Here is a 19,191-nt window from a genome sequence, read left to right on the forward strand (position 1 = left end):
ATTCCTATCCGTAGGTGGTAAATGCATGGCAATGAATATTGTGGGGCAGTCCCTTAACGCGCAAATAGGCACCATTTTCATCACAATAGACAAATTTGTAGGGCACCCACAAGTCAAAGTAGATACATGATGCACCATCATGTGTGCCACCATCACCATCTGCCAAATGCATTATTTCCAATATAACACCGCCATCTAAACCTTCCCCTTTTCACTCACTTTCACTTCTTCATTTTTCTGCTTCTTCTATATCCTCATGCATTTCTTCTACACTACACTCTCATCCTTTAACTCATTACAGTTAAACAACTTAGATTAGTAAAAAAAAAATTACTAATTACCTCAACTCATGCTTAAAACCTATAATTTCTTTTCTTTTCAGACTTCAACTAATTAACCTAACTGCTTGCTTTTTAACTAAATTTATCTCCTGTAATAAAGTTTAAGAAGTTTAATAATCTGTCAACTTTTCTAATACAGTTTTGTTTTTCTTTGTTGTTTTGAGATCATAAGCAAGTTTAAATGAAATTAGCTGTGATAAACTAATTAATATAATCCTTTCAGTAGAAATGCGATTAACATTTTCTACAAAGGGTTCAGTTGTTTAAATTTGTTTAAACCAAAAGGTAATGTTCAATTCAAATATATGTTTCGAAACATAAATTATAATTACACCCGAGCTTTTTCTTAAAAAAAAAAGACTAAAAAATTGTTATAATATTTTTCTCAGAAGTTAAAAATATAAAAGAACACTTTAAGATTTTACAATATAAAATTACCGGTTTTACAGTGATAATATGCTTCGAGATGTTCTAGTTAAGAGAACAATTTTCATTTATATAATATATATATATATATATATATATATATATATATATATATATATATATATATATATATATATATATATATATATATATATATATATATATATATATATATATATATATATATATATATATGGACAATCCAAGTTCACATTCTGTTTTTTTAACTCGATTTTACAAAACTATTTAAATTTAATGTTTATTTTTCTGAAAACAACTGAAAGGAGTGTAAAAATATCTACTGTGAGAACAGATAAAGTAATAATATTATTACATCTCAGTAAAAGTGACGAAACGTTGAACATTTTTCTGTCATAGAAAGCACAAAAACATCAACAATAAAACCACATAGAAAGTGATATTTAGATGGCAGAAAGAACTGTGTGTATGCTTAAAGTTTCTCGAGTGAGATTACAGACACATTAAACTTAAGAACAATAGATTATTAACAGTCGCAGGAATTAATTTGCATAATATAAAAAGTTACACCCCTCTCTATATCAGAAGGAAGAAGAAATTATATATAGTTCAAGAATTTAATAGAGAACCAGATACCCTGCAATCATTGTGCAGGATGAAAAGAAAACTACATATATAAACTCTAACCAACGCGAGTTTGTCTTTAATTAATTGACGCATGTGAATGTAAGGTTATATTTAGCATCAGTTGTAATACTAAAAATAAAATCTGAGTAAAACAAACCAACAAAAATAAAGAGCAGAATTGGATACCCACCAATCCATAAGAAAAATGCCGACTTGTACTTCTTGAATTAACAATTCTTCCCTTGTATAGCATCTCTCATATGTACATATATAAAAAATAAAATATCCCAAAAGCAATGTAAAAAAAAAAAAATATTTATAATCTCTGCAGTCTATTATTACTTCTAAATCCGACCAGTGTAGACCTTTTTTCTGGGGATGCAAATTGTAAGGCAAAGTTAGCATGATGAAGTAGTAACTTTTTTTGGGGTTCACAACCCTTTATTGTTTTGACATGAAGGTTTTTGTTAAGAGAAAGCGTGATTAACGTAGATGGTGATGAAAACTTAAGAAAAATGAGGAAATTGGGAGCAGAAAGTTTACCCAATAGAATAGGTTGAAGATGAAGGTTCATTGCTTTTTTAGTACTGACACCCATGAAGAGAAGCACATATCTTTGTGTTCACTGCAAACAATACAGTTACCGTGTACAGTGTTTTTGGCTCTTCACACACTGTGATCTTTCCTCACACCTCGAAAGATTCCTCCTGGTGGACCCTCCATCAAGGGTTTATGACTCCATGTGTGATGCTGCCATTTTCTGCTACGGGAAGGGCCCTGTTACAACACAAATGGTTCGGTCACTGTCCCTACAATTTAAGCCCCTTTTCTTATTCTTTTTTCCTCCATTAATTCTTCCACTATACCATTTTTATTTTCTTTGCGTCAAAAATTTTACTTTTTTTATTTTTTTATCTTCTACATGCTCAACCAACATTCTCCTTGTTCTTTCTGACGATTTGCTAATGACTTTGTAGATTTGAAGGGTATAATTCATGAAAACAAGATAACATAACACAGATGAAAGAGGAAAGGAACAAAATCATTGCCAACATTTCAAGAGTATAACAAAATTGAAAAGCGAAAATTCAAGAGAGGAAATTAGAGAAAAAGGACAAACCCCCCCAACAATTAATCGTTTCTCCCATTTACATCAACATGAACATGAAAATTCAGTACAAAAAGCCTAGTACAATAACATTGTTCAAGGTTGCTTGTTTATTCATATATGTTGAACTTCATTGAACCTTTCTCTATCTTAATCTTCCCTCTCCCTCATTCATCAACTTATTTATTTAGCTCAAAAAATAATTAATTATTTCTTTTTCAAAACAAAAAAACATATAATCTTACTGACTATATGCTGCTATTGTACCAAGTACTTCCAACCCAGATTCCCCCACCCTACTGGCTATAACCCTATACCCATGTGTCATTCTGAAGTACGTGCATTTTCAAAATCTTCATTACAATCCCATCATCATCCTCCACCACCACCACCACTACCACCACAATTCACCCTCACGCCACCATTTTTCCGACAACCCGTGCACCCTCTTTGACCCACCCATGACTCTGATTGATGCACTTCTCGGTCAATATTTTTTCCTCTCACTCAGCAGAAGCATCACCAGCTGAAGCTGGAGTTGGAGCTGGCTTACTTGCTACTATCTCATAGTTACCACCTTCATCGTCTTCATCATCATCTTCCTCTCCGATGTCCTTGTCCTCCTCCTCCTCCTCCTCCTCAGCATCCTCGTGGTGCCGCGCGTCCATGGGGTCATTCTGGGCGTCTTCCATGGTTACTTCTGGTGGCACCACCTGCTGAGGAGGCCACTGTTGCTCCGGCTGCACCATGAGCGGTGCCATCATGCTCTCCGGCTTCATCTGGCCCTCCCCCTTGTTCTTCTCCTTGTATAGAGCCTCCAACTGGTGAAAATAGGGACAGGTCTTGGAATCTTCTGGCCTCTTCTTGTTGCTTTCCTTCACCTTCTTGAAGTACTTGTTGATGTTCTCCCACTTCTCTTTGCACCTCTTCGCGTTCCGGTTATACCCCATTTTTCTCATCAAAGCTGAGATCTCCTCCCACAGTGGCCCCTTCGGTCCATTTTCCTGGTACTTCGTTTCCAGGTTTGTTCTCAGATCTATCAGCGCTTGTACCTCCACTTTTGGCCACCGCGAAGAACTCGCTCCCATCATCAAATTCTCACCGTTATTATCAGCTTTATTGCTTTCAACATTAGTCAGCACTAGCTGTTGTTGTTGCTGCACCTGATGTTGCTGTTGCTGTGGGACCAAGGACTGCACTGGTGGGGCCTCGGCAACAGTTGTTGTTTGTTTTTGTTGCGGTGCTGGTGTTGGTGTTGGAGTTGCTTGTGGCACCGGTTGCTGTGGAGCAATAGTGATGCTGTTGTTGTTGTTGTTGGTATTCAATGCTGGCTGAAGATTATTTTCCTCTTGTTGATGTTCGGCCATCTTCTGCAGAAATGCCATAACAGCAGCGTCTTTAGCGGCAGCAATGGATCTCTCTTGTGCCAGAATCTCCCTTTCCCTGTTGATCCTTTGCATCTCCTGCATTCTCCACGCTTCTTCTCTCGCCACACGCTCTTGTTCTCTCCTCTCTATGGCCTCCAGGAACCTCCTTTGCAGCTCCTCCTGCTTCTCTATCACCTCCTTCATGAGTCTCTCAAAAAAGTCCTTCCACTTCCTCTTCCTCTTGCGCCTCCCTCCCTCGGTGGTTGTTTCCTCCGAAGAGGTGGAGGAGGAGCTGGAATTGGACAAGAGATCGGTGGGAATGTTGGGGAAGGAAGGTGGGGTGATGGTGCTCAGAGGGTTCTTGTTGTTGTTGTTGTTGGTTGTAGGGTTTGGTGTTTGTGTTGGGAAGTATGTTGTAGGGTTTGATGATGGGAAGGAAGGGGTTGTTGTGAGGGCGAGAATGGCTTGAGGCACAGGGAGTGTAGTTGGGGATGGAACAGTGGTGTTGTTGGAGACAGGTGGCAATGGCAGTGTTGTGGTCGGGGGAAGAGACATTATAGAAGAGGGTGTCGTTGTTACAACTATTGAGACTGGTGTTGCTGGTAGTGCTGTTGTGGTTACTGGTGTTGGGGATTGGATCGCATGAATTGCAGGGTTGTTTTCGAGGGCTTGTAATTGATCAAAGAAGCGATAAGTTTTGCCTTCTGATTTCCCAGTGCGGCCTTCTTTGGTTCTCTTGTGGTACTTGTAAACGTTCTCGAACTTCTCTTTGCACTTCTTGGCATTTCTGTGGTAGCCAAGATCTGCCAGCTTCCTGATAATAATAATAAGCCCAAAAGAAGACAAAGTAAAAAAACAAGCTTTGTGGCGTTATCTTATCTCATCAACTCCATGGCGCATATAGTTGGCAATGGAAGAAAGAAGCATAAGATAATACAAAAGAAGCGAGTTAAAGTATTAAACATCTCAGGATTTCAAGTACCCATGAACGGAAATGGAGGGGAAAGGAAGTAGTAACTGAAGACCTTAAAACAAGGGAAGGAAATTAAAGGAGAATATATAATAATATCAAAATTGATGATGTAACTGGAGTAAAAGCTTTAATTAAATAATAACAAGAATAATAATATTGATATTAATAATATCAAACACCATGAATTGGTGAAACGGAAACTCTTCCCATGGAAAACACATGAACCCAAGTTAGAAGATTGTGCAATCTACCTCTTCCATTCCCACCAAGAGTGGTTAACTGAAACGAGGTGGAAGAAAATGTTGCTTTTCAACACCCAATTCAAGTTGGCAACTTATTTGGTAAACGCAACATGTATCAAAATGAATGTCAGAAAAAAAAAAAAAAAAAAGAACCACATCACATATCCAACTCTAAATTACATCTTTTCACAAACAGTCCTTCGGAACAAGAAAAGGTGATGACACAGAGAGAGAGAGAGTGAGAGAGAGAACTATAGCTGGCAGAAATTAAGAATGAAACAAACATGAAAACTGAAACTGAATTAAACAAATCCAAACGAAAGCTCTGCAGAAACCTCAAAGGAAACAAAAAACACAGAATTGAAGTGAAACACATTCCCAGGAGATGAAAGAGCAAATCTTGAACAATAATTGAGAGTTTTTCAGATCTCCAAAGCAGCAAACTTGAAGTGACCACAGCACCCAGTTAAGGTGATGAACACAGAAAACAACAAAAACCAAACAATTAAGAATCAAATTCAATGACTCACCTTGAAACCTCTTCCCACAAAGGACCCTTCACACTTGCATCTCTGAAAGCCACGTCCATATCCGACCGTATCTTCAACAAAGCCAGAGTCTCTTGCCTCGGCCACCTGTTCCCACCAAAGCTTCTGTCACCTTCCTCCACTCTCCCCCTCTCATCATCCCCTGAATTTGATCCTCCTCCGCCGCCGCCGCCACCACCGCCTGCCACGTCAACAGCACCGTCATGAGCAGCACCCCCTCCTGCTGCCACCACTGCATCTCCAGACCCTCCTCCTCCTCCTGTTCCCAACACTGCTGAGTCCCCCAGCATAGGACTCTCTCTCTCTTTCTCACCCCCTCTCTCTCTCTCTTTTTTCTGTGGTCTCTATCTACCTCTACCTCTCTCTCTCTCTCTCTTCAAAAACAGCACAGAACCTAGGCAATTACAGAGGAGGAAAAAAATAATATGTGGGGGAAAAAAGAGAAGAAGAGGAGAAAAAGGGTGGTGAATTCTTTGATGGGTTTTATCATAGATGTGTGTATGAACGTGTATGTTCGGTGAATTTATTAATTTATTTGGGTGGGATCTGCCTGGTAATACTAATCTCAAAAATTTTATTATTTTCTTCCTCCTTTATTTAATTTGTTTGTATGTACATGTCAGTAATAAACACAATAAATGTTTTCTTTTTTTACTTTTAGATTATTTACAAAAATAATATCATCAAATATGGTTCATTTTATTCACCTTTTTAATAATTCAATAAATAAATAAAATACACGGTTTCATTCTCAATATTAATCAATAAACAAAAAACACGTTAAATTTTTTTTTTAATTTTAATACTAATTACCATAACCTGTGCTCAGAAAATCCATTCAACTCTGTTAATTGATTAGTAATGTTAAAATTAATGCACTTGACTTTATTTTAATTGAAGGTGGAATCCTGGATCGTTTTTAAAGTTTATTTTTTTGTTAAAGTTGTGATCTTGGAGAAAGTAAATTACTAAATTCATGCACCTGGTTTTCTCTCACTGTAATAAAAAAAGTGGCACAGAAAGATATATGTATATAGAGGTAGTATTTATTATTTATTGTTTTATCACAGAGTAAAAAAAAAAAAAAGATTGATTAATAACTGGTGCAGAGGGTTTTGAACAGATGTACAAAGAGACGATGGAAATAATAACTTGGTTTTGTCTCTGCAGCTAAATTTGGTTAAAGGCCGACTCATATAAGTCAGCTTTTTCTTCTTCTTTTTTTCTTTTTACTTTGAAAAAATAAAAAATAAAAAATTGTTTTTAATTTTTTGGAGGGAGGGAGAAAGAAAGAAGATGAAGTTTATCTTTAGTATGCTTTTTGTTTGATGATATTTTTGGGGTTTTGGAATTCAGTGGCAGTTGGGCAGATTGAGTTAAAATGACGAAACAGGACATGAACATGGCTCTTGCATTGACCTTTAATGATTGAAGTTAATCTATGATGTGTTTTTATTTAGATTAACAGGTCAGTGTGATGTGAGCCTGTCCCCCCTTCTATTTAAGACTTTCATTTCTTTTTCCTTTTTATTGTTTTGCTTTCACATTCTTCATTCATTTCTCAAATCCCCAAACTGCCCTTCTATGTAACTTACTTCAATCTTTCCACATCATAATTGTTTTTTCAAGACATTAATTACATTTATTGTCCTAATTATGTTTCAATTTAATCTTAATTTTTTAAATTAATGTAAATAACTTTTTTTTCAATCAAATTATTTTTTTATTAAAATTGATATTAGTACCTAGTTAATTACATCAACAAAAGAAATTAAATGCAATTTAAGTCCATTGTTAAATTTTTAAAACAATTTTTCATCAAAATTAAAATTAGGAGTATGTTAATTACACCAGTAAAGCAAATCATCCTTATTTACAACATTAATTCTGATAAAAAATTCTTGATTCATTTAAAAAAAATTAATAAAAAATAATCAAATGTTATAAATTTTTAAAAAAATCAGGAACAAATTAAAACTAAAAAACTTAAAAGATCAATTTGACATTTTTAAACAAAAATAAAGACAAAAAATAATTATATATGTTGTTTTATATCAAATATGTTAAAATGTGTATCAATAGTTTTTTTTTTCAGTTTTAATTGAAGCAAAACTTTACTAAAATTAATAATTTCTTTGGGATTTTATCTCTAAAAATAGATAAATAAATTGTGACAAATAATAACTCTTTTCTTTTAGTTATATAAGACTTTTGGATACTTTAAAATAAATTTATTATACTTTTTTAAATATTTTAATTAGATATAAAATCATACAATATATAAATATAAATAAATCTAACTTTAGAAACTGATTATAAGAAGAAGAATTAAATTTAAACCCATGTTTTAGTACAATATCAAGTTTTATTCTAATTATATTATTATGATACTCGCTTTTAGATTATTATTGAATTAATTATAAATATTTAATATTATACATAAAATAATTAATACTTAGTGTACAAAACAATGAGTAATATACATTATTTGATATTATGTGAATTTATTATCATAAAAAAATACATAATTTAGTAAAAACTTTCAAATTCGATCTTTATTATATATGAAACTATTTAGACATATTTATGAGAAAAGAATGTGAAATATGAGTGACATAAAATTTCATAAAAACTATGGATTGAGTTTTAAAAAAATATTAAATATTGACAATTGTAATTGATGTTGCATAACTAGAATATAACAGCATAAAATAATGTGAAAACACGTTTTGTTTATTGATAAAGTTAATTTGAAAGAGAAGAAAATTGTACTGTGTGGTACTCCACATGTGGCCTTTGGGTCCTACACGTGATGGTGACCATCACAATTTTGACAAATTGTACTTAATTCGTTAAAAGCGAAGTTTAAAATGCTCCTGTTATAATGAAAATTTAAAGAAAAAAAAAACTTGTTGAAAGAACTACATAGAGACATTAATTTATGACCTATTTTATTAATAAAAGATAAGAGAGAATCCTTCTATTTTAAAATTACGGTCAACCATTTATAGTGAAATAACATATTACTTATTTCGGAATTTTTCACAATTTAAACATAGTTTATGTAATTATTATAAAGCCCAAATTAACAACTAATCAAGTTAATCCCACTCACGTGACTAATTTATCTGCACATGCTTTTAAACTCAGTTTGTGAATAAGGAAAATGCAAATGGTATTAACTTAGAAATCACCAAATATATTTTCTCACCAAGATTTAATTAAGTATTTCTTTAAAAGGAAGGTGGAAATTTTCAAAAATAGAGTTTCTATTTACTTTTTTTACACAAAAGTTATTTTTGAATTCTCTACCTACTATTCTTTCTGATTCATTTTATACTATGTTTAAAGTTTTCACCAGATAATAAAAATTGTCATTACTATTTTAAATTCCACAAAATATATTTTCTAACTTCCTAATATATGTTGATTATATCTAATTAATAACTTATTTAATTTTCATAATTTAAAAATATTTAATATATAATGAATTTTTCAACACGAAATTTAATTTAAAACAGTATTTTTGAAAACAATACGTAAATATGAAGAGAAGGATTCACTTCCTCCAAAAGTAAACGGAAAAAATTACTTTCAATGAGTTTTTTCATTTAATTTTAGATTAACAACTCAAATTAAGTAAGAATAATTAGATATATTATGTTTTCTCTGATGAAAGAAACATTTCCTAAAAAGTATCCCACATAAATAAATAAATATATATATATATATAATATTAAAAAAAATATTAAAATACATCTAAATTTAGAGATTAAAATAATAAGTTGTTTGTTAACTAAGCTAGATATCATTTAGTAAATTAAAAATTATTGGTATCTTAGTAATCTTTATTACTAATACAAAATATAATTAATTTTTATTTATAACATTAGCTATCAATGTTTTACATATTTATTATTATTGATCTTAAATTAGTTTTTAATTTAAAAATAGTGATTAATATAGAATCAGTAATAATGTAATTAAAATTATGGTAATTAAGTTTAGAGACCAATTTAAACTATAATTTACAAATTAATTACAAGATTTTATTAATTATAGAGACTATTTTATATTTAGTTTATAAATGTAATGAATAATTATTTTAGTCTCAAAATTTACTTGCTATTTAGTTATTTTCTTATTATATTTAGTCTTAATTTAGAAAGAACAAAATTGCATTATTTTAACTAAAAGTGAAATTAAATTGAACAAAAGAAAAAAAACACAACCACAAACTTGGCACTTACATTGATATGTGGCACAATGGTGACTTGACACATTTTTAAAATTTAGTTTAAAAAAAAACAAGAACTGACACGTGGCATGCACTGTTCACTTGTTCACTAACGTTAAGCATATAAATACCATCAACGAAAAAGGACTAAATTGACAACAAATTAACGAAAAGAAGAACCTAATTAAACATTGAACCAAGATGAGGACCACCAAATTGAACAAAAACGACGAAAATAGGGACTAAATATATATATTTAAGCCTATTAAATAATATTTGGCTTTGAAATGTGTGAAAGTTGAGTTTGATTTTAAAAAATAATCATTGATTATTTGAGTTGTATGCATTAATTTTTTGAGATATATTTATAGTAGAGAGAGTAACTGTTTAGGTATATTTATAGTGGGAATAGCGTTAAAATAATGAAGCTTTTGTAACGCTTAAGTTATTTTTTATTTTGACCTAACATTGTGTAAATGATATTGTTAACCTTGATTGTTATTTTGGACTCAAGTATAAGTAACGTAAAAAGAAATTAGCAAATATAAGGCTTAATATTTTTTTTAGTCTATATATTTAGAGCAACGGTTCAATGTTTTACTCATATTTATTTTTTATTCAATGTGATCCCTATATTTTTCTAAGAAAAATTCAATGTGATCCCTTTCATTAGATCAACATTAACATCATTTAGAGGATAATGAGATGGCATATGCTAACGTTGTTTAAAGGATGAAAAAGAAGAATGGCATAATAGGTGTCATTCAAAAGGGTTGGGTGTAATGTTTTCTTAATTCTATGTGAAATCTTCATTCAATATAATAATTTCCACGATCTCTTATGTTTTATTCCTATTTGAACTGCATAGTCTATGAATTTTGCACATGCGGGAGTTCATACTGATTTGAAAGATAGTTTGGAAACCTAGATTATGACTTTCAATAGCGTATTCTAGATATGGTGCATATGTGGGAGTACCGGCTGATCTGAAAGATAGTTGGAAAAACCTAAGTAGGATAAAACAACTATTGATTTCACATACTAGACATAGATGTGGTTAATAGTCATTCTTAACATCAGCATATTGGTCATTAATGCAAACATAATAGGAAAAATTGCTAAATATAGAGTTTTTATTATTTTAGTTTAGGCTTGTCTCCGATGAAATCGAGGAATGTTACAAACGATGTGAGTGTGAGAGAAAGAAATATGAATATATTATTTGATGTCTTTACTTTGAATGAAATCGTGAAACTCAATCTCGATGAAGTTTTAAATTTATTTTTAATCTAAACCAAAAATGTTTTGGTCTTTGTACCTTTATTAGTAAACAATCCATTAAATATAAATCACGTTAGTCTCTGTGGGAATGATATCTGGACTTGTCCACTTTCTTATTTGTGTGATCTGGTGGACTTACTAATTTTGTACTATAAATCACATTAATTATAAGATTTTATTAATTATAGAGACTATTTTATATTTAGTTTATAAATTTAATGAATAATTATTTTAGTCTCAAAATTTAGTTGTTATTTAGTTATTTTCTTATTATATTTAGTCTCAATTTAGAAGGAACAAAATTGCCTTATTTTAACTAAAAATGGGATTAAATCGAACAAAAATAACAAATATATGGAGTAAATTGAACAAAGAAAAAAAACACAAGCACAAACTTGGCACTTACATTGATATGTGGCACAATGGTGACTTGACACAATTTTAAAATTTAGTTTAAAAAAAAAAACAAGAACTGACACGTGGCATGCACTGTTCACTTGTTCACTAACGTTAAGCATATAAATACCATCAACAAAAAAGGACTAAATTGACAACAAATTAACAAAAAGTAGGACCTAATTAAACATTGAACCAAGATGAGGACCAAATTGAACAAAAACGACGAAAATAAGACTAAATATATATATTTAAGCCTATTAAATAATATTTGGCTTTGAAATGTTTGAAAGTTGAGTTTGATTTTAAAAAATAATCATTGATTATTTGAGTTGTATGCATTAATTTTTTGAGATATATTTATAGTAGAGAGAGTAACTGTTTAGGTATATTTATAGTGGGAAGAGCATTAAAATAATGAAGCTTTTGTAACGCTTAAGTTATTTTTTATTTTGACCTAACATTGTGTAAATGATATTGTTAACCTTGATTGTTATTTTGGACTCAAGTATAAGTAACGTAAAAAAGAAATTAGCAAATGTAAGGCTTAATATTTTTTTTAGTCTATATATTTAGAGCAACGGTTCAATGTTTTACTCATATTTATTTTTTATTCAATGTGATCCCTATATTTTTCTAAGAAAAATTCAATGTGATCCCATTCATTAGATCAACATTAACATCATTTAGAGGATAATGAGATGGCATATGCTAACGTTGTTTAAAGGATGAAAAAGAAGAATGGCATAATAGATGTCATTCACAAGGGTTGTGTGTAATGTATTCTTAATTCTATGTGAAATCTTCATTCAATATAATAATTTCCACAATCTCTTATGTTTTATTCCTATTTGAACTGCATAGTCTATGAATTTTGCACATGCGGGAGTTCATACTGATTTGAAAGATAGTTTGGAAACCTAGATTATGACTTTCAATAGCATGTTCTAGATATGGTGCATATGTGGGAGTACCGGCTGATCTGAAAGATAGTTGGGAAAACCTAAGTAGGATAGAACAACTATTGATTTCACATACTAGACATAGATGTGGTTAATAGTCATTCTTAACATCAACATATTGGTCATTAATGCAAACATAATAGGAAAAATTGCTAAATATAGAGTTTTTATTATTTTAGTTTAGGCTTGTCTACGATGAAATCGAGAAATGTTACAAATGATGTGAGTGTGAGAGAAAGAAATATGAATATATTATTTGATGTCTTTACTTTGAATGAAATCGTGAAACTCAATCTCGATGAAGTTTTTATCTTATATTTTTCTCAATTAAGTTCATCGTTTCCATTATGTAAATTTCTGTTATTCGTTACATTTAAATTCTAAATTTATTTTTAATCTAAACCAAAAATGTTTTGGTCTTTGTACCTTTATTAGTAAACAATCCATTAAATATAAATCACATTAGTCTCTCTGGGAATGATATCTGGACTTGTCCACTTTATTATTTGTGTGATCTGGTGCACTTGCTAATTCTGTACTATAAATCACATTAATTATAAGATTTTATTAATTATAGAGACTATTTTATATTTATTTTATAAATGTAATGAATAATTATTTTAGTCTCAAAATTTAGTTGTTATTTAGTTATTTTCTTATTATATTTAGTCTCAATTTAGAAGGAACAAAATTGCCTTATTTTAACTAAAAATGGGATTAAATCGAACAAAAATAATAAATATATGGACTAAATTGAACAAAACGAAATAACACAACCACAAACTTGGCACTAACATTGACACGTGGCACAATGGTGACTTAACACATTTTTAAAATTTAGTTTAAAATAAAACAAGAGTTGGCACGTGGCATGCACGATTCACTTGTTCACTAACATTAAGCATATAAATACCATCAACAAAAAGGACTAAATTGACAACAAATTAACGAAAAGTAGGACCTAATTAAACATTGAACCAAGATGAGGACCAAATTGAACAAAAACGACGAAAATAGGGACTAAATATATATTTAAGCCTATTAAATAATATTTGGTTTTGAAATGTTTGAAAGTTGAGTTTCATTTTTTAAAAAATCATTAATTATTTGAGTTATATGCATTAATTTTTTGAGATATATTTATAGTAGAGAGAGTAACTGTTTTAGGTATATTTATAATGGGAAGAGCGTTAAAATATAATGAAGTTTTTGTAACGCTTAAGTTATTTTTGATTTTGACATAACATGTGTTAATGATATTGTTAACCTTGATAGTTATTTTGGACCCAAGTATAAGTAACATAAAAAGAAATTAGCAAATGTAAGGCTTAATATTTTTTTTAGTCTATATATTTAGAGCAACGGTTCAATATTTTAATTATATTTATTTTTTATTCAATGTGATCCCTATATTTTTCTAAGAAAAATTCAATGTGATCCCATTCATTAGATCAATATTAACATCATGTAGAGGATAATGAGATGGCATATGCTAACGCTGTTTAAAGGATGAAAAAGAAGAATGGCATAATAGATGTCATTCACAGGGGTTGGGTGTAATGTATTCTTAATTCTATGTGAAATCTTCATTCAATATAATCATTTCCACAATCTCTTATGTTTTATTCTTATTTGAACTGCATAGTCTATGAATTTTGCACATGCGGGAGTTCATAATGATTTTGAAGATAGTTTGGAAACCTAGATTATGACTTTCAATTGCATGTTCTAGATATGGTGCATATGTGGGAGTACCGGCTGAAAACAACTATTGATTTCACATGTTAGACATAGATGTGGTTAATAGTCATTCTTAAACATCAACATATTGGTCATTAATGCAAACATAATAGTAAAAATTGTTAAATATAGATTTTTTATTATTTTAGTTTTGGCTTGTCTACGATGAAATCAAAGAATGTTACAAACGATGTGACTGTGAGAGACGGAAATAGGAATATATTATTCGATGTCTTTACTTTGAATGAAATTGTGAAATTCAATCTCGATGAAGTTTTTATCTTATATTTTTCTCAATTAAGTTCTTCGTTTCCATTATGTAAATTTCTGTTATTCGTTACATTTAAATTCTAAATTTATTTTTAATCTAAACCAAAAATGTTTTGTTCTTTGTACCTTTATTAGTAAACAATCCATTAAATATAAATCACATTAGTCTATGTGGGAACGATATATGGACTTGTCCACTTTATTATTTGTGTGATTTGGTGCACTTGCCAATTCTGTAACAAGTTCTTGCGACTGTTTCTAGGGATGAGTGTAGTCTATTTAAAATTCTATGGAACATTAAGGTAATTCCCAAGGCACACTTAGTATGTTGGAGGGTATTGTTGAATTAGTTGCCAACAAAGGATAAATTACTTTTGTGAGGGGTCAAACTACAAAATAATTTGTTTGAGCTTTGCTTAGATTGTCAAGAGAGTGTGGCACACTTATTCTTTTCTTGTAGGGTATCTCAAAGAGTGTGGAACATGTGTGATAGATGGATGGGAGTGTCTTCGGTGCATCATAATCAAGCTAAGGTCAATTTTCAGCACTTCTACCTCCTTACCTTAATAGTAAGAAAATCTCATATGGAAAGGCATGTGGCTAGCAATCACTAGGGAAGTTTGGAAACATAGAAAAGAGGTATATTTTAGGCAAAGGAAGGTAGACCCGAAAGAAAATTTCTATTTAGCTCATGTGAATGCATGAACTTGGATGAAATATAAGATTCTGAAAGTTAAATTCTCTTATGTGAATTCGTATTCTTTGTAAGCTATAAGTGTTTCAGAAGCTCAAAATACCTTCTTCTAAATGAAGGATGGGAATGTGGTAGAAGGACCAAAGTTATGAAGGCAGCAAGAAGAACTTCAAGGACAAACTTTTGCTACTCTGAAGGGTGTATATATAATACCACGACTTTGGTTTTATTTGAGAACCATGTCTTTTCTCTTGTGGTATATTGTGTAGTAGGCTATTGTTTTGCTTAGATGTTATATGCAAACATAGAAGTATATATCCTTTATGTGTTTGTATATGTATTGCATTTTTAAATTGTAAATAGATATTGAATCAAGGAGAGACCTATATGTTGTGCTTGTCATGGTGGGAAGCCTTTATTTGCGGTGGCTTTTTGGTTTTGGGCTCTAAACATCTCTTTTGTAGAGGAGTAAGTTATAATTTTGTAAAAGGGTTAGAGTATCCCACGAGTACTTTGTTATATCTATTTATTTATTCTTTACTGATAAAAAAAAACATCTCAACAAAAAAAAAAAAACTTAAATTTGGTTTGTCTTATTTTCAAATTCTTTTATTTTCTATACACTTGTTTTTCTTTTTTGTACAATTTTAAATTAAAAATGAACATGAACTTCTTTCATAAAAAAAATTATGTGAAAAAATTATTTTAATTAATTCATTGTTGAATTATATTAATTAATAATTAATTTTATCTCATTTATATTTAGACAATAAATATATACACCTTTACCTGTTTTCATCAATGTAATAAAGTAATAAAACTATGAACGTTCACAATTGATTATCTCTATTTTATTATTTTCCATTCTAATTTGTATATTATATATAATACATAATATATAATACACATAATATAATATACATAATATATAATATTTATTAGTTATCTATATGAGTTGATGATAAATGAATCGTAGATTTCGGTATTATTTAAACTCGTCATTTTCATTATAAGAAAATTTCTTGTTAACCGATTTTAATGATTAAAAATTGTTAGTCATTATAGTGACTAATTTAGATACCAATTTATAAAATAAAAAGTTATTAATCACTAATATAGTCATTATTATGAATAAAAAATTATAATTGGTCTCTAAATTGGTTTCTAAAATTTAGCTATTAAGATTTTAGCTACCAAAGGAAATTGGTCACTAAATCTTAGCTACTAATGTTTTTGTTACCAAAGGAATTGGTTTCTAAATTATTTTCTAATTAATTAGTAACCAATTTAATGACCCTTCATCTTTCGAAATATGTGGATTTAGTCATTTTAATCAAATTTTGTTAGGTTTATTTGATGTTTCGTACGTATTTCACGATTGTATTTGAGTTGTTTATATTGTTTGACACATTTTTTCTTTAGTGTTAAGTCAAATACTATTATGAAATGCGCTTGAAATGTCAAATAAACTTAACAAAATTTAATTAAAATGACTAAATCCACGTATTTCGAAAGATGAAAGACTAAATTACTCCAAAGTTTCAAAATGAACTAATTCCAAAATTCACTGAAAGTTAAGGGACCAAAAACATATTTAACTCTTTTTTATTCATAATACTGACTTTTTTAGTAACCAATAACTTTTTATTTTGTAAATTGATATCTAAATTGGTCACTATAGTAATTAACAACTTTTAATTACTAAAATTGGTTGTTAATGAGATGTTTTCTTTTAGAGTTTAACATATGGGTATAGGGTATAGGGTATAGTGTGTATAGTTATAAGGTAAAGTATAAGACTAAGGAAGAGTTTGTACATTTCAATCCCTTTAATTTTTATTCTCTTTCTATATTATTCCACTTTTTTAATATCTAACAATTTTATACATATTTTCAAAATATTTTCCTATCTTTGCAATCTCAATTACACCTTTTTTTTTCGGTTTAGTTTACAAGATGTATTATATGTAAGAAAACTCAAACTTCAATTTCATTAAATTAAATTGTTTTTAATGTGCATTTAAACATTTCTTCTACTTCTTAATATTTGCATTTCTTTTTTTGTTTGTTCTTTCTTTAAGTTAAAATCTCTAATTCTCAGTTCTAAGTTTTCAATCACATAAACATTAACTTATTAACTAACATAGAAAACTTACATTTTCTTTTCTATTTGGTTCTCGGATTTGATTGATTTCAAAAACCTTTTTTCATTATACAATTTTCATTCTCTAACATCATTAATATTTATCTTAATTGTAAGATCCAAAAAATGACATTTTAAAAGTGACAGTGGTTTGAAAGTAGTGAGACTCAATTATTTTAATATTAAAAAAGGTTTTAGTATAAATAGAATAGTTATAAACGAGTTTCATTATTTTAAAATACATTATCTTTCTATAAACTATTTTTCTAGAGTTCTCTACATCTTGCTAAGAGTTTTGTCTCTTTGGTCGTCTGATTGAAGAACCGAGACCGTAGTATGGATCTTCTTGGCAAGCTCTTCAATTTGGACTGATCAATTTCTCTATTCGCTAAGTTAAGTTTCCACGCTCATGTCCTGATCATTTTTGTGATGTTTCTATGTGTAACTAGAGCATCCTATGGAGTTATAGATATTTGATGGTTTTAGAGATGTTTAAGCAGGATAACAGGTAAGGGAAGCTAATTGCACCATTTTTAAATTATATACATGTTTGAACTACTCATCATATTGTTGTACTGTGATTTGTTGGCATGATTGAGTCGCATGATGAATTTTACCTTTTGAATTGAGGGGTTAAATCCTCAAATTTACATGATTTCAGTTGTGTGATGAAATTCTAAAATATTATATGATTGTATTGAGAATTTGTGGTTGTATTATGAGTTGTGGTATGATATGAGATATATGAAATTATGGTATGTGGTTGAATTTTGTTTGTCTGGAATTATTGATGTTTGGTATTACAATTAAGATCAATTGATATAGATGTTTGTGATAAACTTGAGTTTGATTTGTGCTTCGTATTTGTGAAGGTCTAGGGAAAATTTAGAAATGCCCGTAGAAGTGAAAAATTATGCAAAAATCTGATTCTGCAAAATTATGTAGACCCGTTGGGCGAGCATGTAGTCGCGAGGTGAGTTTCAAGTCACGGGTTCTCTGACTTTTAACTTTGTGGGCAGGGAAATACCCGCAAGCGAATTATTTGGAAAAACCTTCCTCCAGAGGTACAATGATAAAATCGTTGGACGAGCAGTCTATCGCTAGACGAGAATTTCCTTTTAGCCTAGTGAGATGACATGTTCGCTAAGCGAGTGGATGAGTACCTGATTGGATGTTAATTGATTTAATTTGGGTGTTTTATAAGTTTTTTATGGATTATTGGTAATGGATTGATATGTGAGCAAGTGAGGTGGTGATGTTGAAAGAGTTTCAAGGGAAATTCTTGGTGATGGTGTTTTTAGTGTATGCCTTGATATAAGAGATGTCTAGATAGAAAAGTATTCTAAACTCTGATAATCATTCACACTCATATAGAGTAGAATGAATTATGTAGTGAAAGAGCAAGAGATCCTAGTATTGGGGCGTATTAAGCCTAAGGCATAACGGGATTAACCTTGTGAGTGGTTAGGTGATAACCCCTTTTGTCTACAACTTTGCAAAATTTAGAAATCATCACAAGTGCAAACTTCCTTAGAATTCTATATCAAGCGCATTATCTGAATAATTGAGTCTAGTGTTAACTATTTGTGTGAATTATAAATCAGAGATATGTTTTATACCATATTTGTAAGTACTTGACATGATTTATATATATATATATATATATATATATTTCACACATTAGTTTACCCTTCTTCTGTATTTCTGTCTTGTGTTGTTTGTCTTTCTTTTGCGATGATCACCTTTTCGGTGGGAGTAGATGTGGTTGCAGTTTCTGAGGACACCTTTGGATGATGAGAACTAGGGATGTCAACGGGGCGGGTAGGGTACGGGTAGTAGCTCCCTCGTACCCTACCC

General features: G+C 30.4%; 1 protein-coding gene across 1 annotated transcript; it reads right to left on the reverse strand.

Moving 5' to 3' along the window:
• Positions 1-2,474: 2,474 nt before the first annotated feature.
• On the reverse strand, positions 2,475-6,113 carry LOC114181419 (trihelix transcription factor GT-2-like). Its single transcript, XM_028067870.1, has 2 exons — positions 5,594-6,113; positions 2,475-4,662 (listed from the first exon to the last, which is right to left on the reverse strand). Exons 1-2 carry the CDS (start codon positions 5,899-5,901, stop codon positions 2,985-2,987), a joined length of 1,986 nt encoding a protein of 661 aa, XP_027923671.1. The 5' UTR covers positions 5,902-6,113; the 3' UTR covers positions 2,475-2,984.
• Between the last annotated feature and the right edge of the window lie 13,078 nt (positions 6,114-19,191).

The sequence above is a fragment of the Vigna unguiculata genome, chromosome 4, assembly GCF_004118075.2.
Source record: "Vigna unguiculata cultivar IT97K-499-35 chromosome 4, ASM411807v1, whole genome shotgun sequence".
Lineage (NCBI taxonomy): Eukaryota > Viridiplantae > Streptophyta > Magnoliopsida > Fabales > Fabaceae > Vigna > Vigna unguiculata.